General features: G+C 41.5%; 1 protein-coding gene across 2 annotated transcripts in view; it reads right to left on the bottom strand.

Moving 5' to 3' along the window:
- The window catches only part of RPS6KA2 (ribosomal protein S6 kinase A2), a 272066-nt gene that overhangs the window by 227071 nt on the left and 20648 nt on the right, over positions 1 to 24347 (bottom strand). Inside the window, exon 1 of one of the 2 annotated variants that reach the window (XM_040697491.2) lies at positions 11409 to 11583. The exons of the other annotated variant lie outside the window; for it this stretch is intronic. Within the exon in view, the coding sequence (XP_040553425.1) occupies positions 11409 to 11456 (48 nt within the window). The 5' untranslated portion in view covers positions 11457 to 11583. Of the gene's footprint in view, positions 1 to 11408; positions 11584 to 24347 lie in introns of those variants that run through there. 2 annotated transcript variants of the gene reach the window in all.

Below are 24347 nucleotides of genomic sequence, written 5' to 3'. Positions count from 1 at the left end.
TTATATTAAGAAGATTAAACAAAAGCTAGAGTGCCTGTACCAGTTTCCTCGGTCATATCATTCTGCACAAATGCACCTTTATTTTCTAGATTAACAGATGGCTTGTATTTAAGTAGATAAGGCTTTCTTTCATTCTTCAGACAAGGGGGAAATGTTCAATTATCTAGCAACACAGGATAGGAAAAGGGGAAGAGATCTTATTAACATCCTGCTGAAAAACAAACAACAAAACAAATGATTTCCTTTCTGCATCAACCTTCCAAGGAAATTGGCTGCAAGATGTTTGTACTGCATATCTAGAAACTACACCAAAGGAGTAGGGTCCTACAAGAGCTCTACTTTGAAAACCTACATTCATTTCTTCCCACTTCTGCAGTTTCAATGAGAAAAAATTAAAAAAATGAAAATCTAATCATATGGCTCCTGCTACAATTTAATTCTCCAAAAGCAGAGCTGAAGAATATCTGAATTCTAAAAGCTCCAAGGAGAAAAAAATAAAAGACTTTAAACTTGCATTGAAGAATAAAGGAAATCAAACCACAGTTCAAGCTCAAAACCATGTACTGTATTTCTATGATAAAATTTCAAAATGCCTATTTGATTCTGGTGCTGTAACGTAGAAAAGCACTGGCAATTAATTTTAAGACATTTTTTTGGGAGAAAATGATGAACATCTCCCTTCCCTTCAGCAGTAAAAATCGCATTTAAAGATGATAGCAAAACACCCTTAAATTAAATACAACAAAAATAAAAGATGCATTTGTAACATTCTGTCCCCTAATCCTGATCTGCACTCCAGGCCACAGACTTTTCAATGATTTTGGTGAGCACGTGTTGATACCTACATGAAAGGGGGTTAAACTGCCTGGTCTGGGAATGATCTGCATTGCAAATCCTATCTTAATATCACCAGGAATTCAGAAAAAAGGGCATTAGAGCTAGTAAAACAAGTCACGTTTCCATAGAGCATATTCTGCTTTTATATCCAACAACACCCAGCCTCGCTCTTCTCAGGCCATTCATCTCCTAGGAAGCTGTCATTAGAGACAAAGGAGCCGAACAAAGCGGGCTACTCTTAAAGGATGCTTTTCTGAGGGCACAAGAGCTCTCCATCCTTCAGAATAAGAAGGCAGACAGGAAAGGCAGGAAACCAGCATGGCTTGGCAAGGGCCCGCTGGTCAAACTGCGGGAAAATAAGGAATTATACCAACTGTGGAAACAAGGGCATGTCACCTGGGGAGAATACAGAGATGCTGTCCAGACTTGCAGAGAACGCATTAGGCCAAGGTACAGATGGAACTGAACGTTGCAAGAGATGTTAAAAACAAGGAATTCTATAGGCACATTGAACAGAAGAGGCAGGCCAAATAGAGCATACTTCCTCTGCTAAATGAGAAAGGAGAACTGGCTATAATAGATATGGAGAAGGCTGAGGAAGTAAATGAGTTTTTTTTTTTATCTTGGTTTTCACTGGCAGCCAGGGTTCTCATATTTCTCACATCTCTGAAGCTTGCATCCCTCAGGCTCTAGGAGGGAACTGGGGCAATAAACCACCCCCCTCACCAGATCCCACTGAAAGGGCAGAGCAAGTCCAAGACCACATCATGAGGTTGAATGTATATAAGTCGATAGGACTAAATGACATGCATGACAGGATGCGAAAGAAGCTGGTTGATACGGTTTCTGAGCCTCTCTCCATCATATTTGAGAAGTTGCAGCTGTTGGGCAAAGTCCCTATAGACTGGAAAAAAGGAAACATCACTCCCATTTACAAGAAAGGGAGGAAGGAGGTCCCAGGGAACCACAGGCTGTCGAGTCTCACCTCTCTGTCTGAGAAGATCATGGAACAGATCCTCCTAGAAAACATATTAAGGCACATATTGGATGAACAGGTAATCAGAGCCAGCCATCATGGCTTTACTAAGGGAAGGTCATGCCATAGAAGGTGGCCTTCTATGGTGGAGTGATGACATCAGTGGACAAAGGAAAGGCAACAGAGGTCATCTACCTGAACTCCTGCAAGACCCTTAACATGGTCCCTCACCACATCTTTATCTCTAAATTGAAGAGATATGGACTTGAGGGATGGACTATGCAGTGGATAAGAAATTGGTTGGAAGGCCATAGAGACAGAGGGTTGTGGTGAATGGCACTATGTCCAGCTGAGGGCTGGTGACAAGCAGTGTCCACCAGGGGTCTGTCTTGGGACCGGTGCTCTTCAACATCTTTATCAGTGATATCGATGATGGGCTTGAGTGCACCCTCATCAAGTTTGCTGATGGCACCAAGCTGAGTGGTACAGTTGACACTTTTGAAGGAAGAGATGCCATCCAGAGACACCTCAATCTCAAAAGGTGGGCCAGTGTGAACCTAATGAGGTTCAACATAGCAAAGTGCAAGGCTTTGCACTTGGGTGGGAGTAATCTCAGATATGTATACAGAATGGGAGAAGAACTCCGTAAGAGCAGGTCCTTCTTTGCAGGCCTGAGGGTCCTGGTGGATGAAAAACTGAACATGAGCCAGCAGTGCGCTTTTACTGCTCAGGAGGCTAAAAGTATCCTGGGCTCTATCAGAAGAGATGTGGCCAGCACTCTGCCCTTGTTAGGTCACATCTAGAGTACTGCATTCAGTTCTAGGAACCCCAGTATAGGAAAGATGTGGAGCTGTTGGAGAGGGTCCAGAGGAGGACCAAAAAGACGATTAAAGGGCTGGAGCACCTTCCTTGCAAAGACAGGCTGAGGGAGCTGGACTTGATCAGCCTGGATAAGGCTGTGAAGAGATCTCATTGTAGCCTTCCCCTATTTAAAAAGGGGATCAGAAACAGAAGGGGAATCAACTCTTTACAAGGGTAAACAGTAATAGGACAAGGAGGAATGGTTTTAAGCTCACAGAGAGAAGGTTTAGATTGGATGTCAGGGAGAAGTTCTTTACAGAGGAAGTGGTAAGCTGCTGCAACAGGCTGTCCAGAGAGGTTGTGGGATGCTCCATCCTTGGAGGTGTTCAAGACCAGGTTGGATGGGGCCCTGGGCAGCCTGGTCTAGTACCAGGTCTGGAGGTTGGTGGCCCTGCCTGTGGCAGAGGGGCTGGAACTCAATGATCTTTGATGTCTTTTCCAACCCAAGCCATTCTGTGATTTTATGGTCTCACAAAAGACTTCCTCAGGACTACTACTTGCACATGGGCCTAACAAACCTATTTCTTTAATAGAGTATTGCTGAAGATTTAACACAGACCTCACAGGCATCTTGTCATCCTATAGCTCTGAAGATATCTTTAGTTTTGGAAATATACAGTTAGAGCTACACAGTATATTTGTAGCAAGTATTAAATCCACACTTGTATACTAGGTTACAAGTGTACTGTGAGTAATGATTTCTAGTGTTTGATGGAACATTATTCTGCTTTGTACAAGAAATCAGACAGCCAGAGATGAAATACAGACATGCCCACAGGGCAGCTTAAAATGAAGATGTATCTTAGAGTTACTTTTTTCCTGTTAAATAAGGCAGTGCTGAGCTGAGACAACTATTAGTACAAGGTAGGTGAAGCAATCTCTTTGCCTACACAATTGAAGTGTAGATATGTTAATACTATACTTAAGAAAACATGGTATATACATTTCCTCTAAGACTCACCCAATTTTGTAGCCCGCATCAAACTTGAAAGAGATGAGAAAAACAGAAGCAAAGGAAGATATGGTTAAACCTCTGCAATACCTGGAAATGCACTGGAAACTTTGCATGATTCATAACCTTCATTTATATAGCAGCATCAGAACTTGTTGAAAATAGATTGATGCCAAGCTCACGGTTTTTACTTCTTGAGAGTTTCAAAACAAGCAGCTCTCATATGTTTCTGCCTTTTAAAAGTAATCACTAAAGGTCAGCAATGGCTGCTGAAAAGGAGATTCCATATCACCCTAGAAAGCTTCAAAAGCTGACACACGTCAGTGCTAGTGCTGGATTCAGTACAGCAAGCAAATAATGCAGCTACACATTAATTGCAAGACCAGGAAGATCATATGGGTTATATCTACTGCACAGATACTTGATGCCCATTCTCAAAGGAATACAACCAAAGAAATAGAAGACCACATGAATTCAATTGAAGTATCAGTGACCTATCACACCGGTAAAAAAGGGGAAAAATATATGAACTTGACCAGAATGGCATTCAGGTTATTGGAGCATTCTACCTACAGGAGGAATGACTTGTGCCTAGAGCAGAAGGTGCACAGCACGTGTATTCTGCTGTTAGCTACAGTGTTGAATCCTGGATACAGGTAAAAGTGGAAAATGGCCTGAAAACAAGCTAAGAATGAAGGGATCATGCTTGAGAACAGGGGACAACTTGAGGATTTAGCCAAGAGGATAAAGTCATTTAGGTGAAGAAAATGGAGTTCCATTTTCCAAATGGCATCGTTTGGATGTAATAGAAGAAAATAGTGCAATAGACTTGGCAGTGAAATTACCGTGCTCAGTGAAAAGTGTTTCCTTGGGGGGAAAATATGAGAAAACAGCAGTTTCAGAGAACACCTTAGGTTTGATAAGGGTCATGCAGATCACAGAGCAAGGCTGTGTAATGCAGCTAACATGGGCACTCCTTTCTGAAAGTCAGGATGGTTCTCTTATTTGACAGGTTTCTAACACTTCAGCATTCACCCAGAACACAGAGTACATGCATGTAATTCAAGTCCAGAAGTATTTTTAAAGAGCCAGAAGAGTGCCAGTGGCAAGCACTTGCCTGCTGACAAACAGAGATTGGGGGTGAGACCTTTTGTGAACTGAAGGGATGAGTCACACAATCTCTGCAGACACTCCGCAATGTCAAGTGATGCATTAATAAAGAATGATAAGATTACAGGTTTCTCTCTTTCCTGTGTATTTGAAGCATCATCAATGCAGCACTAAGACCTGAGAAGCTCTGTAGGATTTCCCATAGCAGTAAGGCCACACACTTCCTCTGCATCTGTACCAGCCCTTGCCCAGCGCTGTCATCACAGCAGTGCCTTCATGCACTTCGTGCCTTCCCATGTGTCAGAGAGCATCACTCCCATGAAGGATGAATCTGGGGAGAACAGCTCACGTCATTTTAACACACGTTTATAGAAGTCAAAGGCTAGCATGTATAAACATGCAAACACTTCTATACACAATAGTTGGCTTTCTTCATTTCATCTTACAGTAGTGTCTCACATCTTCCTCCTTACCTACCAATCCTTTAAATAAGGTAATAAATTATAAAACACCAATTACTTGTCATCATTAGCCTAGTTCCATTCATATCAATTTAAGAAATGTGTCAAAAACCTCCATTTCTTTCTTCACTCTCTGCCAGTGCTACTTCTCGCCTTGGAGCCATGAACATTGCACCTCACTCAGGCCCCACCCCAGCACCTTCCCAGTCTTACTAGGATAGGAGCCACTGGTGCAGAGTCATCTGCCACGGCACACACGTAAGCCTCAAGAAACAGATCAAGAGGTCCTTTATCCTCAGCCAGAGAGAAAATAGGGCTGTTTACCATTACCATGTACAGCATAGCACACATCTCCCCAACATCTCCTCCAGTGCAGTTGATAATGGTGATGGTGGGTCATGGCCAGGGGAAATGCCTTCACTCTGTTTCATAGAGCAAGTGAGGATGTGGTACTGTCCTACACTTGATTAACAGATTATTGAAGCATCAAGACAGAGTTTGGATTCATATAAACAATTTTATAAAAGGACAAGAGGTACATCTAAGGAGGTTGTTTTTCATTTGTTTAGAAAATATGGGAAGAAGGAAACCTACCAATATAAAACCATGACTCAGCTTCACCAAGCCTTTTGACCCATGAAAGTACAGCTGTTATTTAACCTCCTTAATTCACATGAGAAATTCAGGGAATTTTCACATTACTTATAAATAAATACATTACATACAAATCCATTCCACATAACTGCTGCTATTCAATCCAAACCTCTCATTAGGAGCACCTTGGTCATTTAAAAGGAACCTATTTTCTGTCCCTTCAAGTAAAGGTATAACTAAGAGCCTGGTCCATATTTGTTCCTTAACCTTGAAATGATTACCATACCATGCATGGCAAATAAAACACCAAAAACTCCACCCAGGGTGCATTGGCTCAAATTCATCATATACAATAATTTGTCAGTTGGGCTTAGTCTTCATTTGCATAACACCAGCAATCCGGTTATACAACCCTTGCATAATAGCATCCATCCCAGTGACTGCAGTGGAAACACCTACATAGTGACAGTATATAAGTAGGCATTTTTCATTTGTGCTCACAGAATTTGTCACAGCATTATTCAAAATGCACTCAAGTTGGAAGAAGAATGAATGAAGAAGGACATAGAACCCCAACAGCTCAATTTTATTCTACTTCAGTTTGGTGGTTCCAACACCATCTACACGAGCACCACCTTCTGTGGAATTTGCTGATGCATCCCCAACACAGAATTATGCTTCAGTTGCTCCTATTTCTGCCAAATCAAGTCTATTTAGACTGAAGCCTTCCACATCAGAAGCCTGCCCTGGGCTCAATTCTTCTGCAAACTCGCAAGCTTGACTGGTTCAGCTATTTTAGGCAGCAAGGTGAGAAGTGTACACTTTGCTTAGTTCAAAAACAAACCCTTCCCCAGTTCACTCAACTAAAACACCCCTTAGCAACTGACACCAACTCTTCTTGCATGGAGGTAGAACAGAATATAATCCTGAAAGATTAATTCATAGCATTCATTTCTTTTTAAATAACCAAGGGATTTAAATGCAGAAGTGCTTTATAATATTAGATCTTAGCATTGCTTCTATACAGAGAAAATTTTCAGTTGTAATATGCAAGAATTGTGTAGTGTTTTTACATAATGGAATGTCATCAACACACTTGCCCAATTATAGCTATTGTTAAACTCACATTTTTATTGCTTTGCTATTAAAAGCTTTTGCCTTGACTCGTTTGTGAACAGCCTACTTTGTTCTATGTAGATGCCTAGAACTAAACAAAGTGCTGAGGCTACAGTAAAACTACCTTCACATGTATATTTTTCTTCTTAATATCTCATGATATCTAGGAGACTTGTATGCTTAGAAAGCTTCCCTTACAATCTTTCCAAGTAGGCTACTAATAAAACAAACAGCTGCATCCTCTACAACCCACAGCATGGGAGCCAAAACCTCAGAGAGTCCTAATTCTTGCCTGTCTATGAGACATTCCCAGTGTAACACTTGCAATTGCTGAATAAGTCTTTAAAATGTGCAGAAATGAATATAAGAGTGAGAGGTCTGAGCTGTTCCTGCTTGCAACTTTTCCTTTTAAACCCAGCATGAAACTTGTCCAGTTGCTTCCTATTTTCTTCCTTAGAAATCTGCTTTAAGGGCTGTTTGGGTAATTTCTCTGAATGCCACCACTTAAGTGGGCATGCTTAGTCATTACTAGTTCTGAATTTTGGAGGAACTGAAGAATTATAAATAAGTGCATAAAGCATAATTTTCAGCAAACTTTCTTGACAAGGCATCCATGGACTTACAGTCAAATGCTACACTTCTGGAAGATTACAGCCATTTCTTGTCACTGATTTACAGCTGGAAGACAATGCAGCATCGGAGCCAGCTCCGGGCATAGACAAAGCAGGTGATAGCAGGTGATTCCTAGACAAGCAGATTGCTGTACATAACAAACCAGTCATTTTTTCTTATCTTGCCTATACCGGAGGCCTGCAAGTAGCCAGCTGGATGCTGTTGCAGTGCACAGAAAGGAGCTGCCCAGATCCCCGATAGTACAGGCTGCCTTACAAGAGACAGCACATGACAAAGAAAACTGTTAGATGTATGTGAAGAGTATTGCTTTATATTAAAATTGCCACCAAAAGCATCATAAATATTACAAATACCTTGTCCATGACTCACATACATGTGAAGGTAGAGAAAAGTCTAAAAGATCTGCTCTCTCTTAGATTCCTTTGGAACTACGAAGCCTTTCATTCTTTTCTGAACTTTCTATCAGTGACTCAGTCATACGCTCCCTCAGGACAGAAACTTCTGTTGGCAGTGACGGAGAAAAGGCAGAGATATTTCACACAAACAACAGAGTAATATCCTGCTAATACTGCAGTCATTACCAATTAGTTTTTCTGCAATGCCAAAAAGCAGTAAATAAGAATTTTTCAATGCTACAAACATGTATTTGAATACATACAAATGAACTTACAGCACCAGATCACTATAAATGAAGACATCAGCTGAAGTCATGATTTGTTTTGCTCAAGTGCTTTTCTCCTGTTAGCGGAGATTACATCTTGCTGTAAAGCAGCGAAAATCTAAATTACCCATTTTTAATAAAGTGTATTTTTCTGATAGAATGTCATTCAAAGCAGTGTTTTCCACTCACTTTTTTTTTTTATCTTCCTACTGACTCAGTGAGATTTTTAAATGTACTGATGCCAACCAAATTGTGCTTGCAATCAAAGTTGCAATTATTTAGAACAAAGAAATAAACAAAAGAAACAGACAACGCATCTGGTGTCCAACAAAATTGCCTTCAGAATTCCTGTTGGTTACATTCTCAGATGCTGCAGACAATGTTAGATTCGTGCTGGTAGAAAGAATCTGAGCCAAGACTTTTATATGGTAAATAAAGAAGACAAAAAAGCAGAAAACCTACATTTCAGAAGTAGGTGAGCTTGCAGATGAATTCAACAAAAGCTCTGACACCTTATGAGCTTCACACACCTGGTACAGATCCACTGAATAATACTGTGAGCTTGAAACACACCATATTAACTTCCAGTGGAGGCATACTCCTCAGGGCAAACTGTTTACATTGCAAAACTTTTCATGCATAGCCATTAAAAGCTTAACTCTGAAACTCTGCATGTACATAATAATCACTCACTCATATGGACACCAGTGGCTATATATAACTAGAAATACAAGTGGGGCATGACCTGCTACTAAAGAGGAAGCTCTGATGGAGTTTCATTACTGTAATCAATTTGCTGTCATTGCTCAGAAGATAACTTTTGCCAAGAGAACACAGGACCATTCTAAGGCCTATTTATGTATGCGTTCTAAGAAAATTGTAAGTTTAGGGCATTTTTTGTGCAAAGTTACAAGTACGTTCTTTTAGCTACTTAACTGCACATAGACAATCTGAACGATTATCAGGTAGGCAAGGACTCAGGTAGACTGTTCTACAATTGCAACCACAAAAACAAGGAAAGAGATACAGGTCCTTTTATAACCTTCCCTCAAAAAGATATTGCTGGGACAGTGGCTATGTAAGTCATGGAAGCAATCATCAGCTAAACTACACATCTAACCAAAGGACACAAGCTTGAAAACATGTTAAAAAAAACAAACAGGATCATAGGTGGAAAAAAGACAGATATCTATTAACCTTTCAAACCAACACTTAAGGGTGATTAGGATTTCACCTAATTAATCTCCTAATTATTTGAGATTACTACCTATCCCCTAAATAAATCAGAGAAAGAAAACAGAACTTTCAGTAATAGCAGTGGTCTGATCAGGCAATCTGGGATCACGTGGCCTGCTGATACCTCTGACTTACAGCCCAAGATCAGAATGAGTCAAGATTCTGTCTTCACATGCTGATGCACTCACTTGATTCAGACGTATGCAAACACAGCCAGTGGCAGGAGAGAACCACTTGCTTTGTGGTGTCTACTTTTTCCAACAGTTAGAAAAAGGTCCATACAAACAGAATGAGCATACAACTTTTAGAAGGCTTGAGATGGTCTCACAAATTCTCTTCCAGACATCACCACAAATCAAAACATTTTATTGAAAATTCTCCACCTACTTCCAGAGAAAATAATGTGAACCATCACCACAGGTAAGTATGTGAATCCTCAGCATCTGTTGTATGGTACCACTTGGACATCTTTTCACAATAGAGCATGTTCCTGCAAGACCCCTTAGATTATCAATGCCCAACTGCTATTTGAATGCTAAACTACACTTATCTCCTTTTTGGTTTCACCCACCTTCACTTTATCACTTCAGATGACTGGCTCAGCAACAATATGTGATTTCCAACAGCTATGCTAAGTTCAAATTTAGCATAGTTTGAGAGAATCAATCATTCTCTTACATTTCTACCCATGTTAATTAACTGGACTTCCAGTCCTGTATATAACTGTATATAAGAAGAATATAACAGAATGTTATGGTTATATCACAGTGAAATGATGATCTCTTGATCAGGAACTGCCTGTGGTAGAAAACATTCTCTAGCAAAAGGGAAAATTGTCAGGTACCATAAGAAATCCCTAAAGAATAGTTCAATTACATCCCTGCAATGTCAATATTCAGGTGCTAGAAGTCAACTGCAAAATAAGTAGTACAGCTAATTATCTGTATCCTTCAAAGTGCCCAAATCAGTGAGCTACATGCCAGATCCTAACTACCACAAGAATGTGACCACTGTCTTCGCTTATACCCTGTTAAAATTGTTTTTAGTTCAAACACAGCCGAATATCAAACATTTTATTGAAAAGACACAGATATCAGTAGGAAATCCCATACATTTGAAATTGTATTTTGTGGTGAAAGTACAGAATCCAGTTCACTATAATTGAGGCCCCCCCATACTAAAACTGAGAGAACTCTACTGCATAAACAGACTGTTTGAGGTTTATTTGGGATGCAAACTGCACAGACGACCAGCGAAGAGAAGTAGGGGCTGGAAGGAACACAACTAAGTATATGTATTTCCATAACTACAAGGTTGTGCTTATATGTAGCCATAACAGCAACCAGAGATAATTCAGAGATTTAGGAAATGCTATTTTAGACTGTCAGTCACTACAGCATTGAATACCCAGCTAGGTACAGTACCAAATAAAGTATGATCTAGAAGTGGTTTCAAACTGTAGCCCAAGTAGTTGTGAGCACAGTACTATTTGAAAGCATAATGTGCTTATTGAGTTATAAGGGTATACTTGAAAACACTAAAAAAACACACAAGTGCAAAAACTATACAGCTTTCAATACCTTCCCCCGCAACCCCAAAAAATAAGCATTGGTCAGTGAGCAGTGTTTCTCTTGCACTGCAAATGAAATTTGGAGCACTAAAATTCAACCTGACAGCTTCAGAACACAGGGTGTCCAAAAACAAGGTTGCAAGTGGCAGGGTGGCACAACCTGTAACCAAGCTAGCCTGTGTAGCATGCTGTCCAAGTGTGGTTCTGATCATTTCCATCCTATCCACAACCACAAGCCAAGAAAATACTGCATCAAGAGAACAGCCTCGGGCATCTCAGGGCAAAGGAAGCACAAGGTCGAGCACACAAAAACAAGGGAACTGTCAAACCTTGTCATCAATCTAATTTTGGAAGGCAAAGCAGCAAGCCAAAAAAAGAGAGAAAAGAAAAAAGCATTTTACCTTTCTAAGGAAAAATTTCTGTAATTTCTTGTGAGGCAGCTTTATCATCTTATTTCAGCATTCAGGAGCGTGGTGCAGGTCAGTCACTCCAAGACCTTGAGCCATTCTGCAGGGCTTTGACACCTTCCTGTTTCTCTATTAACTCGGTGCAGCCAGCTTAGCTCAGCACGTCACCAGGCACCAGCCCTGCCCAGCAGCAGATTAAAGGCAAGAGCTAGTCTGGATCCAATCTTTGACTCGACTCAGGAGCTGCATGCAGACACCTAGCTCCAGCAGGAGCCTGGCTGCGCTGGCAGCACTGGGAGAAAGGGAATAGGTTTGGGGGCTGCCTCTTTCTCCAGAAAATCTGCCAAGTTACAAAAGATGCTTATCCAGTGGCAAAGATTTACAGGAGAAATGAAAGAGGTGTTTGAGAGCTCAGTGTTTGGCTGCTCCTTTCAAACTCTGTGCTGGAGAGGAAAGCAGCTCAGCATTCAGGACTGAGAAGCCTACCCCGTGCTGCCTGCTGTGCACACTTTGCCACCGTGCACCTGTCAGTTGTACAGGCTGTTGTGACTCATCCAGCACAGGGAAGCCTGTCATTTGTTGGCTTTGCAGCCCTCAGAGACTTGCTTTCTCTGAATGGTTTTTAGAAAACCCATACAAAGAAAACAAAGACTACACGCAAAGATGTTATATACAGATGCGTGCATTCTATAAAAACCTCTGCGTAAGTGTTGAGTTTGATTCAGGGCCATAGGAATCAGAGATCATGGGCATCACTGCCTCCCCCTTTGGGAACCTGCGAGAGGAGTTTGCCTCCAAGATTTGGAGGACGTGGGCTCAGCAGCACACCAACAATGATGCATTCATTGCCTTGGTCAGTGGCGTTCTACGATGCAGGATGCTGTAGGACAGTATGACCTAAAACAAAAGTGCCCACTCTCAATTATGCTAATGGGATAATCCCTGCATTTAAGAATTGAGCACACAATGAAGCAGCTAGTTGAATCAGAATTGAATATGACTTGATTTCCATTTAGCCTGAATAAGCTACTCTGCTGACCAGTACTATCCCCTCTGAGATACTCTGCGGGAAAAACTCTTATCACATAAAAGCACTAAAATTTAAGACCCTCCAGCAAGAACATGTAGTCCTGAGCATCAACATCACAGAGCACTGTAAGCCTCTGTAGCCATCAAGTGCAGAAGCATGTGCTATAACAACACTGGTCATAATAAATGCAATGATTATAAGAACGCAGACCCAGAGTAACCACTGAGATAAACCAAAAGGGGAACACAAGTACTGCTCTCACCAGATCAGTTGCTTAGAAGATACTGTGGCTATCGTTGCCCAGCCTAGCGCTGGAGGAACATACAGGCAAGCTCTGATGAGCATCCAGCACCAAGAGCAGCCCCTTCAAGAGGCTGGGCCAAGGAGAAGAATCCAGGTCCTCTGATAAGAAATGGTCCTCATGCTGGCACTGAAGGAACGTGAGCAATAAGGCAGAGGCTATTTCTCTGGTATGTTAAGTGCTCTATAACTTTGGACCTAATTTTGATAAAACAGCAAGAACATTTCTTAGAAAAGCTTCAGCATGCACTGTGTAAGGCAGGGAAGACCTTGAGATGCCACAACATGGTGAAAATACTGTGAGGACTTGCACTTGCCAGCTATGTATTACCAGTAAGTGCATCACATTTAATTTCAAATTTATACAGTTCTCCAGGGTTTACATTAATTGTTTGTTCCTTGACTATCACCTAGAAGCACGCTGGAGTCTTCTCTTCTAGGATAAGTTTTTCATACTGCAACAATTTAGAATCACAGAATGGCCTGGGTTGAAAAGGACCACAGTGATCATCTAATTTCAACCCCCCTGCTATTTGCAGGGTCACCAACCACTAGACAGGGCTGCCCAGAGCCACATCCAGCCTGACCTTGAATGCCTCCAGGGATGGGGCATCCACAATCTCCTTGGGCAACCTGTTCCAGTGAGTCACCATCCTCTGGGTGAAACACTTCTTCCTAATATCCAACCTAAACCTCCCCTGTCCCAGTTTAAAACCATTCCCCCTTGTCCTATCATTATCCACTCTCAAAAACAGCTGCTCCCCTTCCTGTTTATACGCTCCCTTCAAGTACTGGAAGGCCACAGTGAGGTCTCCCCGGAGCCTTCTCTTCTCCAAGCTAAACAAGCCCAGTCCCCTCAACCTTTCCTCATAGGAGAGGTGCTCCAGCCCTCTGATCATCTTAGTGGCCCTCCTCTGGACCCACTCCAAGAGCTCCACATCCTTCCTGTACTGGGGACCCCAGGCCTGGATGCAGTACTCCAGATGGGGCCTCACAAGAGCTGAGTAGAGGGGGACAATCACCTCTGTCTCCCTGCTGGCCACCCCTTTTTTTAAGGCAGCCCAGAACACAGTTGGCCTTTTGGGCTGACTTTAACTAATTAACTAAGTCAGCTATATTTTTAATTCTGCACTCATATCTATAAAAGATACGAGATATCCCCCAATATACATGCACAAATTGAAACATTCAGAATACAGCTACTACCTTTCTTTGTGATATGATGTCTTCACCCCACCCACTAGAATCACCCAATTCTTTGATGAGCACATCTCAAATAAAGCAATTGGGTTTAAGCCAAGTGTGCCATAACAATCTCCTATCCCTTATAATGCAAAGCCAGTTCTTAGAAAAGAGGTGCATTACAGAAAAGGTATAGATATGAGGCTACCTTTAGTTCTGAATTTCTGGCTTTTCCTCAATTAAAAAAGAATAAATAGATAAAGCCACACTGAAGAGCGAAGACATACCCCAACATTATTTTTTAGTTATTTGGGTTTGTCCCAAATTTTCCCATGGTTTGGGGTTGATAATCAGTTTTTGTTCAGTGTGACACCCAGACCTAACACGTACAGTCTCAGTTTATTCACAACCATTCCAAATAATGTATCACTCAAACAAGCAGGCAAACCTTCTCCAAACCCCATGCACATAACATCTATACACCCAGGAACTGCTACACACCTTTCTGAATCTTTGTGCTGTTTTATGCTATGGAAGCTTCATATACACAGCTTAAATTTAAAAATACAGTTTTTTGAGGCAAAAGGTTGCTTCTTTCATCAACAAAAGCTTACCTCATCTTTCTAATGTAAACAGTATAAGAAATATCTTTTGATAAAGCACTTATTTGTTGATGAACTACACACTCTTGGCAGGTCTGCTCTCATCTAATCCCAGCTCCCATTAGGAAGATGTTAATTCACACCCCTGGAGCAGCCAGCTAGCCATAAGCCACATTCACAAGACTGAAGAAGAAATGAAGTATTCCACTGTTGTGTTTAGTTGGGAATATATTTCATCCTGTACAGCATTTAATACAAAGAACAAGTAAAGCTCAGATTTTACCGTAAGCAATGTATTACTCTATGCTGAAGTCAATGGCAAAGAGGTAGGTGGGTTTTGCAGATATTACTTCCTGTTCCTATTTTTAAAGTTACCCTTCTACATTTCTTCATAACTCAAAGCTGAAAATACAAGACATCTTCCTTCTTTAAGTCAGTGATACAAAGCAAATGTGAGTAAAGAACAAACTGATTGGAAAAAAGTGAGTATGCAAGCTTTATTTAACCAGTAATTCTAACTACACATCACTGCCTGCACCTGACATTCATTTCAACATAACCTTATTTTGATTCATAAATTCACAATACACCAGAAGAACTAGTTATTAGAAGCTAGTATCTTTTCTGGCTAGCTCATCCCTTACTAAATCAACAGTAGGTACCCGATTGAATCTTGCAGTATTTGTTAGTGCTTAGAAATGGGTAGCACAGCAGCTATGATCAGTGCAACCAGGTTCAAGAGGCCTTTGCTCACAGCACTATTGATGGGCAAGCTCAAAACAACAAAACGGGAGCTTTCATTGTATTTTTTCACTCAATTTGAGGAGAAACTCACTAAAAAAAAAGTTAAATTTTACTATACAGAAAGGATTTACTTATTCACAGGACAACTGGCTAGTGTGAGTCTGTCAAAATAATGAGAGTTATACAGCAGAATTGCTGATGCTTTTTTACCAGGGATTAGAGCAAGAAAGAAGCCAGCACAACTCTTTTCAGGCAACTGTTTTTGAAATAGGCACTGAGAAATGCAGACTGCCTATATTTTATGAGGAAGATTGCATTGCAGACAATTTTTGCCTCCCACATCTCAAAAGGATGTGGAAGCATCAGACACATACATTCTTTCCTTTTCCTTCCTCCTGACACACTGTCTCCAGAGCCACCTTGAGGGTGAAATGAGGAAGCAGAAGCTGGGTATACCGCCTGCATTCTGGGCAGTGCAACACAATCTGTAGCAAATCAAGAGCTAACCTTGAGCAACAGAATCCCCTCTCCCTTCCCCAGCATAACTGATGCTAGATCCACAGTGGTTGGGGAAGGAAGTGCTGACTACAGGAACTGGCATGAGCTTTCCCTCTTTTCCTAATCCGGGAGCATCATTGCCCAACACACTCTCCTAAAGCCTTCAAAACAGTTCTCAGGTAACCAACACCTATCCCCTCACACCTCCCCAAACTGCCTGCATGCAGGCAGATATCCAGGGGTCTGATGTTAAGGACTGCATTTCTTGATGCAATGAAAGAAATGAGGCATCTTGCTCCTCCATGCAACCTGCTTAGCTTCCCTAACTCCAAGAATTAACCTTTGGGATGCTCTCCATCAATAACTGACTGCACAACCTTTATAACTAAAACATTAAGAGAGTTGATTTTGCAATTAATAAAATAAGGAAGTGTGGCTATACTAAAGTTAGAGAACTACTCAGTGTAGAAGTACTGCATGGGGAAATGAGAACAGCTTCTTAATAAGTCAGTTTTATTTCTTAAATTATGTTATGCCCAAAAGGCTAAGGAATCTTGTGGCAAAAGCTCTAAAAGGACTCAATGTTCTGCCTTTCCTAAAAGGAAAACAAATATTTAAAACAAACCTCACAAATACAAGGTTAAATAACCACCTTTCCATAGGAGTAGTGGTTCTGACCTCAGATAAAATGCTTGATGGCAGTGCTTTCAAGGTTCAAGTTTAGACACCAATTGCAGTGTCCAGAAGGCATGGTACAAGAAAAGCAATGAAAAAAAAAAAAAGGAAGCCTTCTAAAAGGCTTTTCAGTAAGTCTTTCTTAATGCAAATCAATACTGTGTGTGTGTGTGTGTGTGTGTGTGTGTGTGTGTGTGTGTGTGTGTGTGTAAAAATGCAGAAGGAGAAACTGATCATTCAGGTCTGGTTGCAAACTGGAATTACAGAGGGTTGCTATACTTTGGGCTGTTCCCTCCCCCCTCCCCCTCATGTCTTTCACATGTGGTAGACGCAGAACATGTAGAGATAAACCCAGAATACCCCACATCACCGAGTTATTGTTAGCTAGAAACTCTAAAACTTTCTACAGCTATAGAAAGACAGACTTCGAACAAGTTCTTTAAAATTCTGACTTCCCCCATAGGCAGAATAGATTCAAATGAATTATCTGGGTGCTTAAAAAGGCATGGAAATAGTTTAGCTTCTGTATCATATCCTTTCCTTACTACAATAATCACTGAGGATGAATTTGCACTGTGGATAATACCTTATCGCCATGAGCCAGGAAAGCCTATTGCCAGAAGCAAATGCCTTATTGTATTCAGACTTTCATCTCAGCATACAGTTAGAATATTAGCATGTTCTAACAAGCATTTACTTCTTGTTCATCCTTTTGGGCAGTCTAGTTGTTCGAAGATTAGAGGTGATCCAAATGCAGATTTTTCAGAATTAAAGTAGCAGTTTCTTCTACCCATGACCTCTATGCCTTGCTCATAGCTATAGAGCATTTAGAAACAGTTAATTAATGCAGAAAGTCAGCCACAGACTTCAGAGAAGAGCAAGAGAGCCTACAGCTGAAAATATTTCACATTTCCTTTAGGAAAAGGTCATTCTTAGTCCTTTTCTTCTCATTTATTAGCATCCATCCAAATCTACCTGTAACTCAATGTTACCATGTGATTCATGCACACTTCCTGTATAAAGAATGAAAGAGATTTTAATTGCTTCTTAAATTAGTTGATCTTCACTGATTAACACATAAAAGTAAAAATTACTTTTTTCCCCATCTCTTCATACAAAATTCTCTCCATTCCTCTAACCATATTCACCAGCTATTTCACCTCAATCATCATATTCCATTACATATTTCTAAGGTAAAATGACAGGAAATTAAGACAGGATTTCAAACAAGGAAAAGTCAGCACACTGGCATAGCTCTGCTGTCACAGTCTATTCCCTTCCTTCTGCCCCCAGTGCCTCCCATGCATGGCACATGCAGAAAACAAGCAGCAGTGGGGAATACAACTGTTCATTCAACCATAATTTTGCACCACGATTATCTTTGAACAGCATACCCAAATAACTGCAACTACAGAGCTAATGGGAGAAAGCAGTCCATCTGTGGCTTATGGCCTTAAGTACAATAATCCCTCCCCTCCCCAAATATATTTTGCAAAATTAGGAATAGATTTAATGACAGGATTTTGAAATCAATATTGATCAAGAGCAAGCATACGTTAAGTTTGGATAGAGAGAGCAGGAGAACCATCTGTACACTGGGTAGTTAGCCAAGCTGTGGGATGATTAACTTACAAGATGATTAGAAGGAGCTGTCATAGCTTTGACTTGTTTGGGCTGAGGTCACTGAACTTCAGCAAAAGCAACAAAATAAATCTGTGCTGGCTCAGTGCAATACAGCATCACACTGCAAATGAAATAATCCTACCACAACCTTGAAAGAAACAGCCGTGATCACTTAGTATAACAATTCCTGCCTAATATGACCCATGTGCTTTCATCCTCTTGCACCTAAGTGAAGCCCAAAAGATGGGGCTCAGCTATTTTCTAGAAAGTTTATTTTTTAAGAAAAACATTCAGCCTGATTTAAAAACTTCAAGAGAAAGACAAAGTGCCACATCTCATGTGTGGGTTTTTTTTCTACTGTTTATTCATCCTAGAAATCTGGCTGTCATCTGACTTTCTTGGTTGCTCTCTGCTGTTGTGAATGGAGAGCAGGTACTTGATCTGCCCAGCCCAGCTTCTTGCATTTGGCTGGCAGCATTTCCCCAACTACTGGCTAACATTGTTCACACAGTTGCATGTAGCACTTGAACGTCAGCTGCTGTTATCATAAAAATGTTCAAATTGGCGTTCAAGAAACAAAAACAAAGACTGAAGAGTGACTCAGGTTCTCCCACTGCTGATTAATTCTTAACTGATAAAAATCTCCACATTTCTTTAAAACAAGACAGACCTCTACTGTTAGACAAAGTTACTGCAGGCTCAAGAATTAGCCCAGAACAACTTCATAGGAATATCTGAGTTAGAAGGTACTCCTAAAGGTCATCTAGTCCAACCCCTCCTGCAATGAACAGGGACATTTATAGCTAGGTCAGATCACTCAGCCCCACTTTGCCTGATCCTGAATATCCCCAAGGATTGGGCATCCACCACCTCTCTGGGCAATTGGACAAATTACTCTAGTTATCAGTTACAGGACTGCAACTGCAACTCTGCAGAGTAGGAGCACAGTTCCCTAGAGGCAGCCAGATACAGATTGCCTATCACATGAAGACAAGGTAAGGCATCCTTCTTGTCCAACACATTTCTTCCCAATAGGCCATCAGATAGAAACAGATGCACTCTGAGCATCACAGATGCTGCTCCTTGTACCACTGCTGTTGCTGCATGAGATACAGAGCTGTGGATCTCAGTCTAGACCTGTCAGGCTCAGAAGACAGAAGAGCAGAAAGCCTTCTGAGAAGTTTGGGAAGGGAGTGAAATTAACGCATTTACCTTGAATACCAAAATATCACAGCTGTGCTTCAGACTGGCCCAAACTGAGCTCTATGACACCACAACCAATGTGCGCCACTCAGAAAGACACAGCAGCCCAAACAACACTCAAAGCAGTAAGTTTTAGTGAGTCGCTGTACCAGGCTCCTTGGTGCCAGCCTCTCACTACTCCAAGTCACCATGGCCTGCAGCACTGTGCAGCTGCTTCCAGCACGACTGAAGAGGTTACCTAGTCGTTTAGTCAGGAAACACCTGGTACTTCTCATGCACCATCCATTCAGATGGATAGGACTGAAAAAGCACAGAAAGGATCTTTCTGTATCTTTCATTCCAGAAAAGAAAGAGCAGGCAAGAGGCGGAAACCCTCATCCTAAGAATAATTCAGGTTGAGGCGACCTCTAGAGGTCACTCAGACCAACACCTCCTGCTCCAAGCAGAAACCAGTCCTAGGTTAGATCGTTCTCAGGCTGTGTCCAAAAACTGGATGATTATGGGCTGGGAGGGGCAGGATTTAGTAGAATTCGGAGGGTAACTTTTTTGCTTGTTTTTAAACTTGGGTGAAATGTGGTAATACCGAGAATTATGATAGAGTGTTGCCACAATAAATGATTTTAGTTGTGATACCTACCTGTCTGAGAAGTACCCAACATTCTCAGACACTTGACCCAATGCAATTTATCAGGCTACAAGTATACAAGATGTGTATCACATGATATAGTTTTGTACCTGAATATACAAAACCTATTTGGAAGCTCTGCTAAAATCCATTCAATAGCTTATCTTCAAGATAGTTGCCGTATTGAAGCACCACCCTGCTTTGGTAGTTTCAGCTCTCCAAGACTTGCTCTGCATCAGCTCCTTGAGCACTAACCAAAAGGCACAGTACTGCATTGCCCTTAGTAGTGCAAGCATTGTACCAGTACCTAAAGAATGACAGTAATGTAAAAGAGGCAGTGCCATCCATAGAAAACATCAGGATGTATTAGAATGATGGAAATCTGTATTATATGATGCAGAAACATGTCCTCCATCACCTTAATTCACCCACCCAGGGAAGGAAGTCCCCACAGGTAAGAAGGGAACACACATCCCCAAACATCAGAATCCTGAGGCTGCACCACTCCCTACAGCCAGATATCAGAAAATGAGCAATGTGTATGTGTGAGCTGCCTGATGTCCAAACTGATCTCAAACATCAGAAGTTTTTGACGTCTTAAAGGTTAAGTTCCTATAGAAGCTTCAGAGGTAGGCTGCTCAGCAGTGCTCGAGTTGCACTAGATGTCAGCATTGCCTGCAGGATAGCATGGCTGAGGCTAGCCAAGCACATGCTCTTGGAAGGACTGGTATTTAGGCTGTGTTTAAATAGAGCCCGTGTTTGCATAGCACTCAGTTAAAAAGAATCAAGCCTGCTTTTCATTCACGCAGGCACATGCTACAAAATAACAGTCTGCGCCTTTAAGATACATTCTCTCTCAGAGCTGATCTGGCTTTGTAACTACATGAAAGCAAAGTTCAAAACCAAGTAGATGTGCATCTGCAAAAGTGCAATCTGGTTTCTGTAGGGAATTAAAGAAGCTGGCAGACTTCCATTCTTTTTATTCAGGGAACACAAAGTCTCCCAGAAGGTAGGTGAACTGTAATGCAAGAAGCAGAACAGGCAGAGCACACCATTCAGCAGATTCGTGGCCACACTGTCCCTCAGACTTGTCTTCCCCTTCCCTTTTCTTGGACAGGGAAGGAAGCAGGAACTCAATCCATCAACCACAGCATCCTTCAGCAACAAACAGCTGCATAATTGCTTGCTTACAGACAGTGCTATCTCTAAGTACAGGAGTTTTTAGTGCAAGTCTTCAAACAAGATATTTTTGTCCCCATGGCAACAGACTGCAGGTATGGCCATGTTGCAGTTGGAAGATAGGCCTGCAGTTCATGTGTTGGTTTCACCCTAGCTAATACAAAACAGCACAGCCAAAGCAGCATGGCTGAGGGTCCTCAGACACCAGCACACATTTGTTAGCTACAGCTCATGCTGCCATTCCTCAGCTGCTCCTGGTGCTGAACCTGCTATCCCACAGCTGCACTGAGACCACATCAGCCACAGAGCAGCACCTGACAAGAGATGGGCATTCCCTCTGAATTATGTCAGCATTCACTGTCTGGAAGTGTGGATATATAAAGAATACTTTAAAAGACATAGGACATAGATTGTGCCCTGCCACTCAAAGTCACCTAAAACATTCAGGAGTAACACAGACATGGGACAGGAGAGGCCACTTATTCCATACCAGGGATAGAGGTACCCAACAGGCTGTTTGGTTCCATTAGCTCTTTTGCCTATGGATGCCTCCAGGTTCCATGTTTTATACACACATGTATATATATATAAACTTGTTTGAGTGCAAACATCTGAATCCTTCCATCAAGATTATTATAGTAAAAAACATGAGTTAAAGCTCTGCCTTGTTTAAAGTGAAAGCATTATCTCCCCATCGCAATGCTGTCATAGCCCTGTGAAGTGTTGCACTGTATCACAGAAGTCCATGATGAAAGTGGTTCTAAATGCAGTATCCCCAGTGAGCACACAAGCCTACAAGTTCTAGGTTGCTTTTATGTTTATGCTGCCTCAGATTTATTCTGCAAATTAGTCAGAAGACAGGAGGAAAAGAAAAACCAATGGATGCCTTAAAACACCATTATATACAGCTGGTATCTACAGTCTTCGGTCACTAAATATCTATGCTAATTTGCACAGGCAAAGCAGCATCTCTTGCAGAAAAGAGCACTCAGCCCCCTGACAGACATGCACCAGAGGAGTGAGCCATGCCCTTACCAGGCCCTCATGCAGAGAAGGTAGCTGATCCTGGCCTCCCACATACTTTTTCCTCAAGAATTCACACAGGAATCTCTTTTGCTTCTACTTTAATACATTTACTGCACTGTTTATTTTGACATGTATTAAATCAAAGTATCTCAGAAACAAGGAGATACAATCACTTGTTTCAGTCTTTGTTACAATAACTCTGTATATGCAGATAGATTTGGGTGCCCAGACCATGGTAATATTGCACAAAACCACTGACTTTTTCTAACCTCAAAGGATGATCTTTTTCCCATCAGATAAAAAACAAACTTGTAGTTAATCAAAGCTGCAGCCCTACACTCTGGACAGACTTGTTTCTTCTGTACAGAGGACAGTGATACCTCTGTCTTAGCCACAGCACATATGCAGTGTTCAAGGACTGCGTAAGCAAGTCAGCTATCTACTCAGGCCCTGACACACTCCCCAGTCCCAATACAGTAAAACTTAAGCTGGTTTTGCTTGCTTTCGTTTTTCTCCATCCTGCCAAACAGCCCATAAGCAAGGATATTCACCCTGCAAATGGAACAGGAGTCATTCAAGAACCTGTATTCTGATGCAGCAAAGCAAACAGGATTTGCAAGTGCTCACCGTCCTCTAGAAAGCCTTTAATTACTGCAAACACACACCTTAATCTCGGCTAGTTTTACTCTTCAAAGCAGCACAGGTCACTATATCCAGATGGCTAGGGAAAACAGAGCTTATGCTGCTTCTCCTACAGTCAGCATCTCTCATGCATTGCTTAGGGCATCATTAAATGCTTCCCTGAGCTGTCAGCAAGGAGTACAGTTTCTTGAAAAGAAGCTCTTCCAGCTGCTCATGTGCAGAGCACATCTATGTTATTTAAAGGAGTAGGAAAACAGCAGCTAGGGAAAGCAAGGTTTGAATGGCCTGTTCCTCTCACAGTGCCAGGGACTGATCTCACTACAGCTGTACTGCTGGGACAGCATTCCATTATGCCTCTGCTCAGGTTGGCCTGCTTGAATGTCCTGTAAACACTTGCACTGCATGTGTTTCCTGCTGGCCTGCCTGACTTTGGAAGCCAAATATGCCTTTACTTACATCAGCAAAGCTGAGGGCTAAGATTACTATACCTGTACTAAAATATACTATAAGGAATAAATCATCAAGGTCCAGTAGATTGGCAAAGGGCAAAGAGCTCTCTCCCTTAATATCAAAGAAAAAGTTGACTTGGCTAATCCAGAAGTATCTTGGCTTTCTACTTGTAACTGTCAGAAAGGAGGCTCAAGTGTTCACTGATACTCACAGCTGTTCAGATCACCAGGTGCTAACATGCTTGCTGTCCAAAATTATGCTTGCAATGAACCCTTACACACTACCAAGATACCAGTCTCAATACCACATAGCACTTGTCTTGAAGACAAAAAAAAATCAAAACCAAAAAAATATTTAGAGAATAGACACTACATATGGGCCACTACAAACAAACAACTGTGTGGAAGAAATATGGAAGGCATTTCTGTTTAAGCTGTCTGCAGTTATTTCCAGAAGGACCTTCAGGTCCAGTCAGGAGTGTGGGAGCTGGTGGACGGATAGTTCCCAAGAAACCCTCTGTGGCTATCCCCTTACATCAGCTTGGAAGAGCTACCATTGTCCTGGCATCCAACTGGAAGACTGATCAAGCTACCACTTTAGAAACATAGCAAGTGCTGCTCATGGCTCTACGTGTTTCTAAAAATGAGTTCTGCAAAGATAAAACAATTGACAATTCTTCAAGAAAAGAATACAAATGCCACAGAATCCTTAGAGTTGGAAGAGACCTTTAAAGGTCATCAAGGCCAACTCCCCTGCAATGAACAGGGACGTGCACAGCTACATCAAGTTGCCCAGGACCTTATGCAGCCTTATCTTTAAAGTCTCCAGGATGGGGCATCCTCCATACCACTGGGCAACCTGTTCCAGTGCCTCACCATTCTCACTGTAAAAGACTTTTACTTACATCTAACCTAAATCTGTCCTCTTTAAACTTGAAGCCATTTCCTCTTTTTCTATCACCACAGAATCTGCTAAAGAGTCTGTCCCCGTTCTTCCACACCAACCTTCTCTGCACCTATACAGTGACCAGCTAAAAAAAAGAAAAAGAAAACTATTTAAAAAATCTCAGATGCCTACAGTACACTGTCAGTCCAAAAAAATCTGAAATTCAACCTGAGGTTTTTCTGAACAGCTTTGATCAAATTGTTTCATTT

The sequence above is a fragment of the Gallus gallus genome, chromosome 3, assembly GCF_016699485.2.
Source record: "Gallus gallus isolate bGalGal1 chromosome 3, bGalGal1.mat.broiler.GRCg7b, whole genome shotgun sequence".
Classification (NCBI taxonomy): domain Eukaryota; kingdom Metazoa; phylum Chordata; class Aves; order Galliformes; family Phasianidae; genus Gallus; species Gallus gallus.
Note: the sequence above shows the minus strand (reverse complement) of the source record. Positions and strands in the feature narration are given on the sequence as shown.